The 16854-nt window shown below is 47.5% G+C and overlaps 1 protein-coding gene across 3 annotated transcripts in view; it reads left to right on the forward strand.

Annotated features, from left to right (window-relative positions):
- Positions 1–776: 776 nt before the first annotated feature.
- The window catches only part of LOC114667807 (ral guanine nucleotide dissociation stimulator-like 1), a 47747-nt gene continuing 31669 nt past the window's right edge, over positions 777–16854 (forward strand). The window contains exons 1-3 of one of the 3 annotated variants that reach the window (XM_051920543.1): positions 8559–8733; positions 8770–8958; positions 13528–13811. In XM_051920543.1, coding sequence (XP_051776503.1) covers positions 8896–8958; positions 13528–13811 — 347 coding nt within the window. In that variant the 5' untranslated portion in view covers positions 8559–8733; positions 8770–8895. Of the gene's footprint in view, positions 1027–8558; positions 8959–13527; positions 13812–16854 lie in introns of those variants that run through there. The other 2 variants (XM_028823280.2, XM_028823281.2) reach the window with 2 other exon arrangements.

Genomic DNA, 16854 nt, shown 5'->3' on the forward strand with positions numbered 1-16854 from the left:
ATCTATCTATCTATCTATCTATCTATCTATCTATCTATCTATCTATCTATCTATCTATTATTATTATATAGTGCCTTTCAAATCTATCTATCTATCTATCTATCTATCTATCTATCTATCTATCTATCTATCTATCTATCTATCTATTATTATTATATAGTGCCTTTCAAATCTATCTATCTATCTATCTATCTATCTATCTATCTATCTATCTATCTATCTATCTATCTATTATTATTATATAGTGCCTTTCAAATCTATCTATCTATCTATCTATCTATCTATCTATCTATCTATCTATCTATCTATCTATCTATCTTATAGCGCCTTTACTCTTTATCTCCAATCAGGACATCAACGCGCCGCTTCGCATGCAAATAAACTAACGAGGACACGCCCACTTAAGAGCGTCTTTGTTCTCTTCTTTATCTCCAGTCATTTGTAGACAGGACACCACACGACCAGCTACATTTTTACGTCGCTACTCCGCCCTCTGAAGACTTACTTCAGCACAATTGGAGCTCATTGAGATTTTTTTTCCGTGCTCGTCTTTCCCGATTTCTAACACTTCACTTCATTTTTCTTCTCCTAACGTCCACACAAACTCAGGCCCCTAGCAGTGCGAGAGTCGCTGCTGTTACTCGTGCCAACCCTTCCTTTTTTTTTGGGGGGGGGGGGGGGGGGGGTGTTGATTTCCCACCTAAACTGGGACAAGTACAATGAAGTCACGCCCCTCGTATTTGTAAAGATCTTCCGAGTCATTCATTTACAGTTTATTACAAAGTGAAGTTGCGCTTTGGTCAGTCACAGGACCGACGGAGATCACTGGCCAGACGATGCGGTTCTTAACCGCGTGAAAAAAAAACCGCAAGTTTGGGGGCTTAGGGGGTCCAGTGGGCCGACATGTTTGAAGGGAACCGATCGTTGGTACGCGATATACGCCGAAGTCTGAGTCTGGAGCTGAATTTGGAGTCGAGGGTCTTCTTGAGGAGCTTCAGGTATCGAAGAGCCGAAGAGGAGCATCAGGTAAGCAAAGGTCTCTATGATGATGGTATAGGCAGGACCAACGATCGCTTAAGCCATGGACCTTATCGACCGCCGATGCAGCATTTTATTTCGGCGCAGAGGAGATCCCTTGTGTAAATGAGGCTGAATATACGTGGAGCTCATTCATGGTCGTTCATTACCTTGTGGTCAGTGCTGAAATGCAGTGAATGGGCATAGATAGATAGATAGATAGATAGATAGATAGATAGATAGATAGATAGATAGATAGATAGATAGATAGATAGATAGATAGATAGATAGATAGGAAAGGCACTATATAATAGATGGACTGATTGAAATTGTGGAATCGTCGGCGGAGTGCACGTAAATCTTCACTTGCGGACTCCTGAAGGTGAAATCCAAGCTTCTTGAGTTCAAGTTGCTGTTTCCTTCGGCCGACGTCATTTGTCGCCGTGTGACCCCGAGGTCTGTCACTTAGCCTTCCCTTAGATTCGAGCTCCGGACTGGTGATACGCCATTGCCATCGCCAGTGTCACATAACGGCCATCTTCTGTAGGACTCAACAGCGCATTGAGGTGCCACATCCTGCGCTGGGTCACAGTCCGCATTTCTTGTCCTTAATGGATTCTTAGTGCGCTTTTCTGGGCTGCAAGATGCGCCTGTCGTTTCTTTTCCTGCTGTCAGGCATCACTCGGGCTCTTCAAGTCCTCAGATTGCTCCTTCATTGTAAGTTTGGTTTGCAGGTTTCACGTGTCCGTCACGCTCCGCTTGCAGTTCCATGTTGTCTTCGCACTAATCCAGTATCTTAATGGCGCATCTTGATACTGACACTGCAGAAATTAAAGACGGAGATTTCTATATAAAGAATGCTGAATCGACCAATTCATTTGGAGTCTTTGTGTGCCCGTTCACTGGCATGAGACCCCTGGCAGTCCTGCTTTTTTCTTTACACTTCTGGCCAGACTTAATCAGGAGGCTGCTGGTTTAAACCCCACGCCAGTGTTCTCCCAGTGTGCGTGTGGCCTGACCGAAGTAGTCCTGACTGGTGTCAGAGGTGTGAAGATGTGCAGAGTCCTCGTGCAGGTGAAGCTGGATGGACTTGGTGCTCCGGCCATGGCAGATTCTTGCCTTGTGCACAAATGGTGAAATGTAGTGGGTGGGTTTGAGAAACAGATATAAAGAGTACTCGGTGCTGATTAAAGCCCATATGGAGTCCTAGGCTGGGCAAGGTTGCCCTCGGTGTCTGGTGCATGTGCCCCTTGAGTGGTCAAAATGGAACCCCTCGGTGTCCGTAGTGCTGAACTTTGGGGAAGTGTTTCAGAAAGATCTGGAGTTTCATCAACGGTGCACCTTGGTGTCCGTATACAGCAATCAGTATTATTATATTAGTAGACTTCGGGGAATTGGGGGGGGGGGGGGGGGGGGCATGGGAGGGTCCAAAGTGTGCACCCTTGACTTACCAAAATGTCCTTCGTCATCCATAATGTGGATGATTGTGGGGATTCTGAAGCCTGTGCCTTAACTTTGAAAAGTGATGCCCCCATTCTAAAGGTAACAGAGATGTGAAAGGCACCACATAATAGTTACGGTATGTACAAGAAAGACTCTTTATAAGAAATAGATATGAAATTCACTATGTACTAGATAAATAGATATGTGAGATGTTAAATGCACATAGACAGATATGAAAGGCACTATATAATAGACCGATGAGGCTTTACACGGGATTGGTGTCATGTCGAGGGTTTCTTCCTGCCTTGTGCCCTGTGCTGCTAGGATAGGCTCCAGCCCACCACGGGCTTGAGAATGGCATTGAGTTAGATAGAGACACTATTTAATATCCATATGTTCACGGCATTCGAAGTCTGAATCACAATCTGATTGTATGGGTGGTTACCTACCAGGTAACGCTTGTGGCTGGTCAGCAAGTCGGCTAACGTCCGCCACGGTGCCCTCTTTCAATTGCGAGAAGCAGATAATGGAATGGTTGAAAATAATGCAATATTTGACAGTAAACTATTTTCAATCATATATACAGTATATATATATAAATATGAAAGGCACTATATAACAGATACTTCTGAACACACTTTATTTATATAGCACCTTCACTCTGTATTCCAGTTCTTTATAACTCATTGCCTTAATCACGGATGACCAACCTTAGGAAAAATCGTTCTTTTATAGCACCTTTCCATTTATAGCGCTTTTCATTGAGTACTACAGTCTAATTCTTTACAGACGCACATATTCATTTTATTTAGCGTTTCATTTGCTCGTGCTGAGGAGGTCATCATCTCTTGTTATTAGGATTTACACTCGTTATAATGTTAAGTGCACAGAGCCCACTGAAATTCCACCTTACATGTCTGACCAACAATCCACGCGTCTCCATTCGCTGGCACCACGATAAATAAGATTAACTTTTAATGAAAATGTGCTTTCTGAGGGCGGAACGGTGGCGCATTGGGTAGTGCTGCTGCCTCGCAGTTGGGAGACTCCCTGCGTGGAGTTTGCATGTTCTCCCCGTGTCTGCGTGGGTTTCCTCTGGTCGCTCCGGTTTCCTCCCACAGTCCAAAGACATGCTGGTTAGGTGGATTGGCGATTCTAAATTGGCCCGTGGGTGTGTTTGTGTGTGTCCTGCGGTGGGTTGGCACCCTGCCCGGGATTGGTTCCTGCCTTGTGCGCTGGGATTGGCTCCAGCAGACCCCCGTGACCCTGTGTTCGGATTCAGCGGGTTGGAAAATGGATGGATGGATGTACTTTCTGAACAGCTTTTTTCTTGCATTTTCTTGCACTGAGCTTTCGCCACGCGCCTCACTAACGATTCAACAATATAAAAAGAAATTAACAAAATGTGTCCGAGAACGAGGGTGGCGCAGTGGGTAGCGCTGCTGCCTCGCAGTTAGGAGACCCGGATTCGCTCCCGGGTCCTCCCTGCGTGGAGTCTGCATGTTCTTCCCGTGTCTGCGTGGGTTTCTTCTCACAGTCCAAAGACATGCAGGTTAGGTGGATTGGCGATTCTAAATTGTTCCTGCTGTGGGTTGGCACCCTGCCTGGGATTGGTTCGTGCCCTGGGATTGGCTCCAACAGACCCCCGTGACCCTGTGTTCGGATTCAACGGGTTGGAAAATGGATGGATGGATGTCCGAGAACGGGGCGGCACGAAGCTTCTACTTTAATTCAAGATGCTCAAAATTTTCGCTGAGTCGGCGTCTGAAGCGCCTGCCGTCTATGGGGCCGAAAATGTAGGCACGCCCTGCTGAAGATTCGCCAATCAAAAGACAGTGCTCGCTAAGGCCCGCCCTCTCAGCTTTGACGGGTGACAATGACAGGTTGAATTTCGGGGTGTATTGCATGTTGCCGTGCGTGTCATGGAATTAGATACGTGAAGAACTAATTAAATTTGTATTTTAAAACATATTCAATTATTACTGGTCACATCTTTTATTGTTATGTATTTACTGCCAACATTTCATAATAATAATTCTTTGCATTTATATAGCGCTTTTCTCACGGCGCTCAGCAATTGCAGGTTAAGGGCCCAACAGAGCGGAGTCCCAATTGGCATTTACGGGATTCGCCAGTGCAGATCCTCAGCCTCAGAGCCACCATTTATTTAAGTAGTTAGTTAGTTAATTAACTCTGTCCTAAATTTTTCTCCATGTTCAGGTTTACGCAATGAGACAGCAGTGATTATCATCAAATTCACCACCAGGGGGCAGTAAGAGACAATATCCAGAGAATATCCATTTATTATTTTATTACTTTTATGTGTCTTGGAGAGCAGATGGAGAAACTTAAAATGAACGACCATTTGGTTTTACAAGTTCAAGTTCATATCTGAAGTTCACATGTCTTTAGGGGGGCACAATGACACAGCTGCCTCACAACAAGAAGACTGGAATTCACGTTATGGGTTTGGGAGTTTGCCTGTTCTCGTCATGCTGGAAGGAGCCATCAAAGGAGAGGTCAGTTGTGGCCATGAAGGGCTGCACACAGATAGTCCGTGGTATTCAGGTGACGATTGCTTGGCATTAAAAAGTGTGCCAAGATAACCCCTACTGGTGACACAAGATAGGCAGGGTCCACGGATTCACACTGTTCTGACCCCGCCATTTGTGGGCCTCACAACTAGAAGACTGGCATTCTCATTGTGAGTTCGGGAGTTTGCATGTTCTCCTTGTGTCCATGTGCATTTCCTTCCATGGTCCCAGGACAGGCAGGTTCGGTTGATTGGTAGTACTAACTTGCCCCCGATGTGTGTGTGTGTTCACCCTGCCATGTGCTGGCGTCCTGTCTTGCACCTGATGCCTGCTCCAGCGTTGCCATGAGCCTGTCCTGGGTAGGTGGGTTCAGAAAATGGATGGATTGATGCCACCAATTACCGGGCACCTCTTAGCTGCATGCATCGCTCCAGCTGGTGCCAACATCGGGCATTTTAATAAAACATCTGATGTCGGATACAAGAAATATTCAAGGGCATCATTTTGGGTGGTCTCCAGCTAAAAGCTGCCCCTGAATCTGGCACTGCCAGTGTTGGTGCCCCTTATCATAGGTTGCTTTTCTTTGTCTGCCCATCTGAATGTCCATTATGGCAGGGAGGATCAGAGACCTTCCCAGGTTAGGACCCTTTCTCCTCCAGTAGGGGCCTGGTGGGACATACAGCAGACTGAGAAGGTCCTAACAGCACAAAGTCATCAGACATGCGGACCCCTGAAGTGCCAACCCGCCTTTCCTTGAATAAAATGTTGTGCCACATTTCTTTTTTTTTTTTATTCTGGCACAGCAGGTTTTGATCATCGGCTGCTGGATTTTTCTTTTGTTTTCGTTGTTAATGAGAGTCGTAACAGAAGTTTCTGGAAGGCTCACTTGTGTCTGAGTTAGCGGTCATTGTGGTGAGAACTGAGATCTGAATGGCTGTCCGTGCAGGATGGGCAGAGGCGCCGCGGACGTTCATTAGCGCTAATGAATTGTTTGTGCCCCCTCTCTCAGCCCACCACGCCGCGGATCACGCTCTAATTGGCAGCAGCCGCAGAAGAAGCCGCACTTGGCAGGTGGCATGCAGGACCCCTCCGGTGACCCCATTAGAGAGCACTGGTGGGCCATCAGAGAGGGGCTTGTGATGAGCCGGGAGAGAACGTCTGTCATCTCGAGGAAAAGCTGAGCGTCACGATGAATCTGCGGGCAGAAAACTGAAAGTCGGAATTGTTTAAAAATGGAAAACCTGGCAAGAAATCCTTGGGTGACGAGAACTGCTGAAGGAAAGTCTTCATTCGCTCGATCACAGGTAGAAACGGCGGACCTACACTCGCTGAGCAAATGCTTCTCGGGACCACCATACCAGCACTGGGCAGGACCTCCGCCAAACAGCCCCCGCTCTTCATGGCATCGATTCCTTTGAGATTAATAATCAACATAATAATAATAATGTGTTTAATTTATATAGCGCCTTTCCCATGCAGCTCTGGTCCACACTGGCACGTTGGCATCACACACTTTGTGCCAATTTGCCAGCTACAGATTCATGCTGAGAATCCCCCAAAGGTGCCCTAGTGAGCTCAAGTCTGGTGACTCTGGAGGCCCCCGAAGAACACTGAGCTCGAGGTGACGTTCATGAAGCCAATTTGCTTGGTGACATGTGTGACACTGCAGGGCGCGTACACCCACCCTCACCCTGACACAGATGGGCAGGGCACTATTTGCCACACAGTTTATTTACAGGTGGCCCCACTGCACAGTACACAGACAATTCACAGCCCCTTCTCTCAGCCAGTCCTTCCACCTCTACTCTTCCTCACGAGCTTCATCCTCTTCCTCCCGACTCAGGCCATTGAGTGCTGGCAACTGGTGCCCCCTTTTTATAGGGTACCCAGAAGGAGTCCAGGTGCCCAATGAGCTTCTTCTGGCAGCACTTCCGGGTGTGGCACAAGTGCTCCCATAAGGGGCCCTGCAAGTGCCCAGGCGCCCCCTGGTGGTGGGCACGGGCCCCAGCAGGTTTGAGCTTCCATGCTTATAACCTGTGGTGTCATTGGAAGCCAAGGGGGGCTTCCCTCTGCCAGTCTTGAAAGTCTTCTCTCCCCTAGTCCTTCCCTGGTGGTCCGCCAACACATCATTACTGGAAGGAGCCATTAAAGGAGGAGTCACTTGTGACCATGAAGGGCTGCACTCGGAAAGTCCGTGGCATTCAGGTGACAATTGCTTGGCATTAAAAGTGTGCCAAGATAACCCCGACTGGTGACACAAGGCAGGTAGGGTCCACAGATTCACGTTGTTCTCACCCTGCCATCTGTGGGCATCACAACTAGAAGACTGGAATTCATGTTGTGGGTTCGGGAGTTTGCATGTTCTCCTTGTGTCCATGTGCATTTCCTTCCATGGTGCAAGGACAGGCAGGTTCGGTTGACTAGTGGTACTAACTTGCCCCCCGACATGTGTTTGTTTGCCCTGTGAGGTGCTGGTGTCCTGTCCAGGTGGCATTCCTGCCTTGCCCCCAATTCCTTCTCCAGCATTGCCATGAGCATGTCCTGGGTAGGTGGGTTCAGAAAATGGATGGATTGATGTCACCAATTACCGGGCACCTCTTAGTTTATTATTACTTTATTAATCCCAAGGAGAAATTAAACTATCTATCTATCTATCTATCTATCTATCTATCTATCTATCTATCTATCTATCTATCTAGTTGCATGCGTTACTCCAACTGGTGCCAGCATCGGGCATTTTAATAAAACATCTGATGTCCGATACAAGAAATATTCAAGCACGTCATCTTTGGTGGTCACACTTTTCTTTCAGCTAAAAGCTGCCCCTGAGTCTGGCACTGCCAGTGATGGTGTGCCCTTATCATAGGTCGCTTTTCATCGTTTGCTTATCTTAATACCCATTATGGCAGGGGGGCCAGAGACCTTCTCAGGTTAGGACCCTTTCTCACCCACTGGGGGCCTGGTGGGACATACAGCAGACTGAGAAGGTCCTAACAGCATACAGTTGACGCCTTTTTAGTGCCTTTGCACAAAGTCGTCGGAAATGCGGACCCCAATAACGCCAAAGATGCTCGTTGTCCATATGTTCTCATCTTCGGTCCTTCCTTCACTTCTTCATCTCTTCCATCCATTTTCTGATTTCATTTTTTTAGACCATTTCTTAAGGTCTTGGCATATGGAGCTTGGCCAGGCTAAAGCGGCCCATGACTTTAAGTACCAGCATCAGGAGAACATGCAGGCTCCACACAGACTCTCTTCTGAGCTCCAAAACATCAACTCCATCCATCCATCCATCCATCCATCCATTATCCAATCCGCTATATCCTAACTACAGGGTCACGAGGGTGTGCTGGAGCCAATCCCAACCAACACAGGGCGCAAGGCAGGAAACAAACCCTCGCCAGCCCATCGCAGGGCACACACCCACACACCAAGCACACACTAGGGACAATTTAGAATCACATCGGAATGCAGCTCGCTTGTGAATGACTCATCGTGACGTAAAGGGACGAGTCCGTTCGCGCTGGCCACGCCCTTCCGTATGCGCCCGCCCCTTCATGAATATGCATGCGGGCAGGTGAGCCCTCCCGTCCCGTCGCCGCGGCTCTCATAACTTGACAGCAGGAGAGGGGAGAGCGCGCGATTAACGTGTCAGGAGGACCCCCTGTAACTGGACACTGACAGGGACTTCCTAAAGGGGCTGCGGCGTGCATTCTGGATTAAACCGGAGTGTGGGATTGTGACAACCTGGAAAAACCGGGAGCTTTCACAGAAGAGCACACTGGAGCGTTGTGACTTCCCGACCACCTGCTGATCTCCCGGTCTCTTCATGAGGCTTTCGGGATCAATAAGTAGCGGACACGAGGAGCTCCACTGAGCGATGTGCCTGGCACTGTGAGGAATGAACGCGCCGTCCGGACACGGCCAGTCCAAACCAACGAGGATGGGCAAAGAAATCACAATGGTGAGGTGGTGCACCGTATTGTGGAGGGGGTGTGCTGACCCATTTGGGGGGCTGTCGGCACTAATTAGGAAAACAGTCCAATCAGCCTCTGAATGTGTTAATAAGGAGAGCACGGAGCAGGGCAAATGGCCGTGGCAAAGAAAGTTTTGCTTTGGCTCGTAGACTGGTAACCGTTTCCCACACTACAATGTTTGCACAGCATTTTTTTGCGTTCTGTCTTTCTATCGGGCTCTGTTTAAAACTTTTAAGCCCTTCATTTAATTACAGAGGCTTACGACAGCTAAGACAAAAAGTCCGTGTTGACCTACGAGAGCCGCCGCCGCCGCCGCCGCCGACGAGCGCTGTTTACGTTTCCAAAGGGAAGCGCGGAGGACGAAGGAGCTGCGATAAGACCGCGAGGACGGCGGGGATACGAAAACATCCACGAATTGAAAAAAAAAAAAAAGGACACAATGGGGAAAACAAACAGGACGAACAATCGGGAAAAATACCAAAAGATAAAAAAAAGGGCGCGTGGGCGGCCAGGGGTCTGCTCCCCATGTCCGTCAGCCTCGATGGTTTACATTAAATTACTTTTATTAGCGATTCTAAACTGGCGCTCCGTCCGGAGTAGGCACCTGCCTCGTGTCCGATGCCCTACTGTAGGGTCCCAAGACCCCGAATCTTTGGATGAAGCGGGCCAGAGAAAGGCTGGCACTCTGACCGATGTGTGCGACAATGACTGCGGAGTTGTGTCTGTTTTGTGCTCCGTCTAGACCTGCAGATAACGCCCTGGGTTGTTTTTGAAGGTTCTACAGTACATGGACGAGAAGTTCATTTGGTCATCGCAAAGTCGTTTCATTTTCATTCTGCTGCAGTGCAGCGATTGCTGTTCTCATTCATTTCTGCTGCGACTCTAAACTGGGTTGGTAAACGAAGAGATGGATGGAAAGGCTTTCATAAGAATCGAATGGTGACACCAATTTATGCAGCACCTTCAAAATCTGTCTTACCTTTAATTTTCGTCTTTTATACCTATCAATCTATTATATAGCGCCTTTCACATCTATCTGTTGTATAGTGCCGTACACATCTATCAATTTATATAGCACCTTTCTAGTTTATCTATCTCGTATGTGCATTTCACAACTACTGTTTATGATATAGCACATTTCTTATCTATTATATAGTGCCTTTCATATCTGGCTATTGATCTGTCTCTCAGTTACGTAGTGTATTTCACAGCTGCTCTTTCTATTGTATAGCATCTATCAATCTAATCCTGCCAACTACGCTAAAATATCTATGTATCAGTAGCCTTTCATTTCCATGTATCTATTTGTTATATAGCGCCTTTTCTACTCTCTGTCAGCTCACTGTTTTCTCCAAGGCGCGGCCCCTGCCTACTCTCGGTTTGGACTCTGCGTGTCCTCTTTGTGTTTTCCTTAAATATTTTTTTCTCTGGATGCTTCCATGATTCCCTTGAGGTCTCGAGTGTGTGCTTGTTCCAAGTTAGCCAGCAGACTTCTCCAAATGCGAGTCCCCCCACAGACAGGACTTTGGTGTGGTTCTTGGTGCTGCTGAGCCCACCTAGAGCTGCCCAGTGAGCCTTTTGGAGCGATTGGGGGGTTAAAATTCATTTTAAAATGTGACTGACTGAGGGGGAGACATGAATGAAGTTTCTTTAGATAAATTAAAACTTGCAGGTGCGGGGAGTTTCATTTCCTTGCTGTGTTGTGGTGGGCTGGCATCAGGTGTAGGACTGATTCCTGCCCTTCTGGTCTGTTTCTGCTGGGAATGGCTCAGTGACCCTCGAATTTGAGAGTCTCGCTTATGTTGTTGGGTTTCCGTTTTTAGTAACTTGTGGAACTTGGCAGTCTTGCAGGTGTCAGGACTTTGTTTAAACCATCGTTTGTATGCCTAAGAAACTTCAATGGAAGTACGGAAGGCAAAGAGCCAAAGATGTGCCCACCACTTCAACAGATCAGCCCAGGCATTAAGCATCTTGGTCACTTTATATCCTGAGCTCTGCTAATGAATCCAAACACCCTGGACACATAGTGGAGGTCGTGGAGAGCAGACACTTTCATGAATCCTACAAAAAAATTAGACGGGTAGATAGATTGGTAGATTGAAAGTAAAGGCACTATATCTAATGTGGCACCGAGGACGTCTGTCTGTCTGAGCTTCTTAGAGATGACTACAGGACTCTCATTGGCGCTACACGGAGGATTTTGCTGAGGCTCGGGCTGTGACATTTTATAGCCTGAAGAATGGTCAGACAGTCTGTCTATTGTATTGGACATTTCATATATGTCTGTTATATAGTGCCTTTCATATCTGTCTATTGTATTGCACATTTCATATAGGTCTGTTATATAGTGCCTTTCATATCTGTCTATTGTATTGCACATTTCATATAGGTCTGTTATATAGTGCCTTTCATATCTGTCTATTGTATTGCACATTTCATATAGGTCTGTTATATAGTGCCTTTCATATCTGTCTATTGTATTGCACATTTCATATAGGTCTGTTATATAGTGCCTTTCATATCTGTCTACTGTATTGCACATTTCATATAGGTCTGTTATATAGTGCCTTTCATATCTGTCTATTGTATTGCACATTTCATATAGGTCTGTTATATAGTGCCTTTCATATCTGTCTACTGTATTGCACATTTCATATAGGTCTGTTATATAGTGCCTTTCATATCTGTCTATTGTATTGCACATTTCATATAGGTCTGTTATATAGTGCCTTTCATATCTGTCTATTGTATTGCACATTTCATATATGTCTGTTATATAGTGCCTTTCATATCCATCCATCCATTTTTCAACCCGCTGAATCTGAACACAGGGTCACGGGGGTCTGCTGGAGCCAATCCCAGCCAACACAGGGCACAAGGCAGGAACCAATCCCAGGCAGGGTGCCAACCCACCGCAGGACACACACAAACACACCCACCTAACCTGCATGTCTTTGGACCGTGGGAGGAAACCCATGCAGACATGGGGAGAACATGCAAACTCCACGCAGGGAAGACCCGGGAAGTGAACCCGGGTCTCCTAACTGCGAGGCAGCAGCACTACCACTGCGCCATCGTGCTGCCCGCCTTTCATGTCTCTCTATTATATAGTACCTTTCATGTCTGTCTGTTGTACTGCGCCTTTCACGTTTGTCAATCTTGATGGAGTTTCCAGGTCAAAGCCGCCCTGCAGATCTCCTGTCCCTTTATCTTCATTTTCTCTACTTTGGAAGCTGTGATCTGTCGTCTTCATTTTCCTGTATGTCTACTGATGTTGTGCCCCCCATCCCTTTCACTGTAAGGTGGTCTCAGTTTGAAGCGGTCACCCTCATGTAGGCAGCCATCTTTAGGCGGAGTGGTGGCTCTGAGGTTAGGGATCTGCACTGGCATTCAGAAGGTTGCCAGTTCGAGTCCCGTAAATGCCAATAGGGACTCTGCTCTGCTGGGCCCTTAACCTGCAATTGCTGAGCGCTCTGAGTAGTGAGGAAAGTGCTAAACAAATGCAAAGAATTATTATTATGATTATTATCTCCTGATTCTGCTCGTCCTCCACGCTGATGGTTCACAGCCCAGAAGGACCGTCTGGCAGGTCGACTTGGCCAGTCTTGGTCTGAGCACCCAAACTCTTGCCCCCTTTCTCCATATCCTCAGCCAGGGCTCCATTTCCCTGAGGCGTTGCGTTTTCTTGGTGTTTGTCAGGCAGGCCGAGCTCTGGAATGAAAGTCTCGTATTTTGACTTGCGGTTTGTGTAAACAGCGCGGCCGAGCGCCGGCGTGCCCACCGGTGGGGGTTTGCTTGTGTTCAAAACAGCACATGAAGCGCCGCGTGTCCTCTGAAGGACGCAGGCCTCCACCCGGGAGTCTTACGGAGCGGCTGGGCCAGCGCCTGCTCTGCAGCTGTGAGGTAAAGCACTGAGCCGCCGTCAGCCATGCTGTCCCACAGGCGTGTAGCCGCACCAGTGTTTAGACAGATGGACAGGAAAGGCGCTATATGAGAGACAGGAGGACGTGAATGGCACTGTATAACAGAAATGAAAGGCACTATATGATAGATAGACTGATAGGTACCCAGCAAAATTGCCAGTCTGGTGTGCAGATGGAGAGGGAGACCCCCTTTAAACACTAAGTGTCAATTTAACTCTGGCAGGTTTACTGTGTAGGAAAGGCGCTATATAGATAGATAGATCTTTATTGTCATTGTCACTTTTACAAAGGAACAATGAAATTAAAGGTGCAGTCGAGTCAGTGTGAGGCGCTATATAATCAATGGATGTTATATATGAAAGGCACTATATAATTTATAGATACATGGGTATGACTATTTGGTGGCCTATGATTTTAGAAGTGAAAGGCACTATATAACGCACAGATAGATGTAAAGGATGTCACGTCACGTCACTTTTCTGGGTGATTTTTTGTGACCCCGTACGGAAAGTCTGCCGTTTCAGCAATCGCTTTTAATAAATGAGAATATGAAGACCCCAAAGATGCTTTGCCCTGTTTGCTTTATCCAGTGATGATGATGACTCCTCTTCCTCTTCTTGCTTTTTTTTCCAGAATCCCGTTCAGGAGTGGGGTGAGGAGGTAGAGGATGACGCCGTCTACAGCATCACCCTTAGACGAATACCCGTCAAGCCCTCCCAGACCGCCGACTCGTCCTGTGACTGTGGCTTTGTCCAGTACAGGACCACTAAGGAAAGGACCTTAAAGGCTGGCACGCTGGACAAATTGGTGGCCCACCTTCTAGAGCCCAGCGCGGACCCCACATTTACTCGCGTTTTCCTCTCGATGTATCAGGCCTTCACGGACACCAAGACCGTTCTGGAACTGCTGCTGGACAGGTGACTTGCTCTTCTCAGGGGGTCTCGGATCGAGGGACGATACACGAGGAGTGACGGTGGTCTGCCTGTCCTGAATTACTTCTTCTTAATTGTTCTAAATGGCTTCTGGGACTCTCAAAATAATTTGGACATCGCTTAGGGGGTTTTGGATGCGCATTGACTATTTTTGTTAATTTAATTTTTATTTTGTTATGGGCACCGGCACCGCCATTTTGAGGCTTTTTGTGGACGGCCGCTATGCTGTTGCTTGGCTCAGTTGACAGGAAGTGGGTGACGTGTGACGTCACCAGGTCACAAATGCAAAGGTCAGCGCTGTGCTCCTCCCAGTGGTCCAAGATTGTATATTCAGCCTACAAGTCCCAGCCTGCAGTAATTCTGGTTTGTTAACGGACTCCCCAGCGGTGAATTTGCTGCCCCTTCTCTCTGGCGTCTTGACTTTGGTGCCGCGACTTTTTGGTTTCTGAGCCTCCCGCTCCGTTTCTTGCTTGCACCTGGGATTCCTCCCTCGGCTGTCTCGTTTTATGTTAATGTTACCTTTATTTACTCGTTTGTTTGTTTGTGTCATTTTTAATGTGTTTTGGGGGTGGTGACCCAAGAGGCGGGCCCACCTGCCAATTACCACCAAGTCCCTCCCTCCACCCTATAAATCGGGAGGGTCTGCCACAGTTGTTGGCGGCTCATTCCCAATGCACTTGGGGGCTTTTGGCGAGTGTTAGTTGTGCTTTGAGTTTGAGTTTTGCCCGTTTTGCTGTTTGTTTGTTTGTCATTAGGTTGTGTGTTGGGACCCTTTGCTGACAACTCCTTTTTGCCGCTTTATGTGCTTACAGAGCACTTTTGTGCTCACAAATCTTTTATCTTATAAAGATTCTATGTGGTGCTTTTTGCAATTGGCCAGGGTTTTTGATGGGATTTCCCCCTCTAGTGGGCATTTTTGGAAGTGCTTATGTGCTTTGGGACCCCCAGTCGTAATACAATTACTGTTTCTCATCTTCTGTTTTGTTCATTTGATTGTTTTGACCCCTGGTTATGGTTTTGACTCCACTTGGTCTCCTGCTCAAATGAAGAGTCGCTCCGTGACGTTTATTACATTGGCCAGATCTCGAGATAAATATGAAAAGGTTTACCGAAGCCGCTGATCATTAGAAAACCACAGTTAGATCATATGAACAATGTGGACCAATCAGGAGAACAAGGGGATGGCATGGATAATTTGGGGGGGGGGTGTAGCTGATTAATTCAGGTAAATTATAGGAAATGTGTTACTGTAACATGTATAATGGGCATAAGGGAAGGAGCTGGCACAAGGCAGTACCTCCCCCGGGATGATAGAGGGCAGCCTCCCTGGTAGATCATGGAAACTCAGCCCTGCTGGGGCCCATGCCCACCTGCAGGGGGTACATGATGAACAGGTGAGCCCCCCCCCCCCCCATATGGCTACTGCCACACCCAGAAGGAGACTGTGGAACACCTGGAGCATTTCCAGCTGCTCTGTAAAAGGGGGCCGCCTCACTCCATTCAGAGTCGGGGTGGGGGGGGGTGTGTGACAAAGCTTACAGAAGGAGGAGTGGAGGTGGACAAGACGTAGAAGAGAGAGAAATGAAGAAAGACTTTGCAGTCGGTGTGCTTATGGTGCTGTGCTGCATGGGTGGGAAACCAGACGGAAGCATTTCCCACAGCTGAGTAACCGTGCGTTGTGCTGAATTTGGTTCCTGGTGTCTGTTGTGTCAGGGCTTTGGGGAGCTGTGCACCCCCTGGTTCCGACACATGAGAAGAACAGGGCATGTTCGGTGGCACAATGTGGGGAAATCCATGCTGCTGATATGTGAGATCATCAAAATAAGATTGTGAAAAATCAAAGGGTGCATCATATGAGTGATGAGGTCAGATCGTGATTGTGTAACACGAGGGTCACTGGGATTGATGATGGAATGAAACATTTCTAGATCATGGGGAGAATGTGGATAGTGGGATATCGACATGATTAGACCGTGACCAACATGGCGGGATCATCAAGACGGTTCTGTCCATTATTGTGAGTAGATCATGGGGCCCAGGGGTGGCATATCATGAGAAGGGCATAGTGTGGGCAGATGAGAGGAGCAACAGGCGCATGAGAAGATCACAGATGACATTGGGGGGGGGGGGGGGGCTGTTACTGACCGCAGTCAAATTCAGTTTGGGAGACGAAGGTGGACACCAGAGAATCGAATGAATCTCTGAAAGACGCCAAAGACGTTACCCCAAAATCGAATGGTCAGAAATCGGCAAAGCTTAGGAGTAACCTGCGCCAAAGTGGAAGAGGATTTGTAGCCAGGATATCCGGGAAAAACAAATCCAGAGGTGCTTGAGTTTTATTTATTTTTTTTCTTTGAATTATCCACAAACTTGGACAACCAGGAAGTGCCTGACGCCGATCTTTACACCTCCAATGATGTCACGGGTCACATGCTTCCTGCTGACCTTACCTAGCAACAGCTTGGAAACCCGGTCAAGCAGAATGCACAAAATGGTGGAAGACAATTTTTATGTACCACCGATGTACCGGTATAAAAGGTTTCGATGCCGGGCATTCTGGGTAATCGGAGATCGGGACAAACACCTCCGAGTGTTAAGTTTGTGATCGTGTTTCCGGTTTGTTCCTGGCTACGGCTTTGCGTGGTTAGGGTTTTGTTTTTTTTGCGCGGATTCCTTTTCAGTTTAACGGTTTCAGCTTCTGCACCGACCTGCGTTTCTTCTTCTTCTGGTCTCTGCTTTAATTCTGTGACGGTATAAGGGTCGGCACCACACACTCCCTGAGCATCCGAAGTTGTGGATTTTCTCTTGGCATGCGGTTGTTTTGATTGTCGTTTTTCTCCTCTCTATGATTCGCGTGTGTTCTCTTCTGACCCTCTCGCTACTCCGGATGACTCCTGTCCCTTGGCTTTGTTTGTTACGCGTCTGCGACTCTCTGCTTGCCTGTTTCTTCTGTTCTTTCCCCCTCCTCATTCTTACATAAATCATTCGATGGTTTTGTTCCTTCCATCGCAGTCGCAGCAGAAGGGCA

This window comes from Erpetoichthys calabaricus, chromosome 17, assembly GCF_900747795.2.
Source record: "Erpetoichthys calabaricus chromosome 17, fErpCal1.3, whole genome shotgun sequence".
Taxonomy (NCBI): Eukaryota; Metazoa; Chordata; class Cladistia; order Polypteriformes; family Polypteridae; genus Erpetoichthys; species Erpetoichthys calabaricus.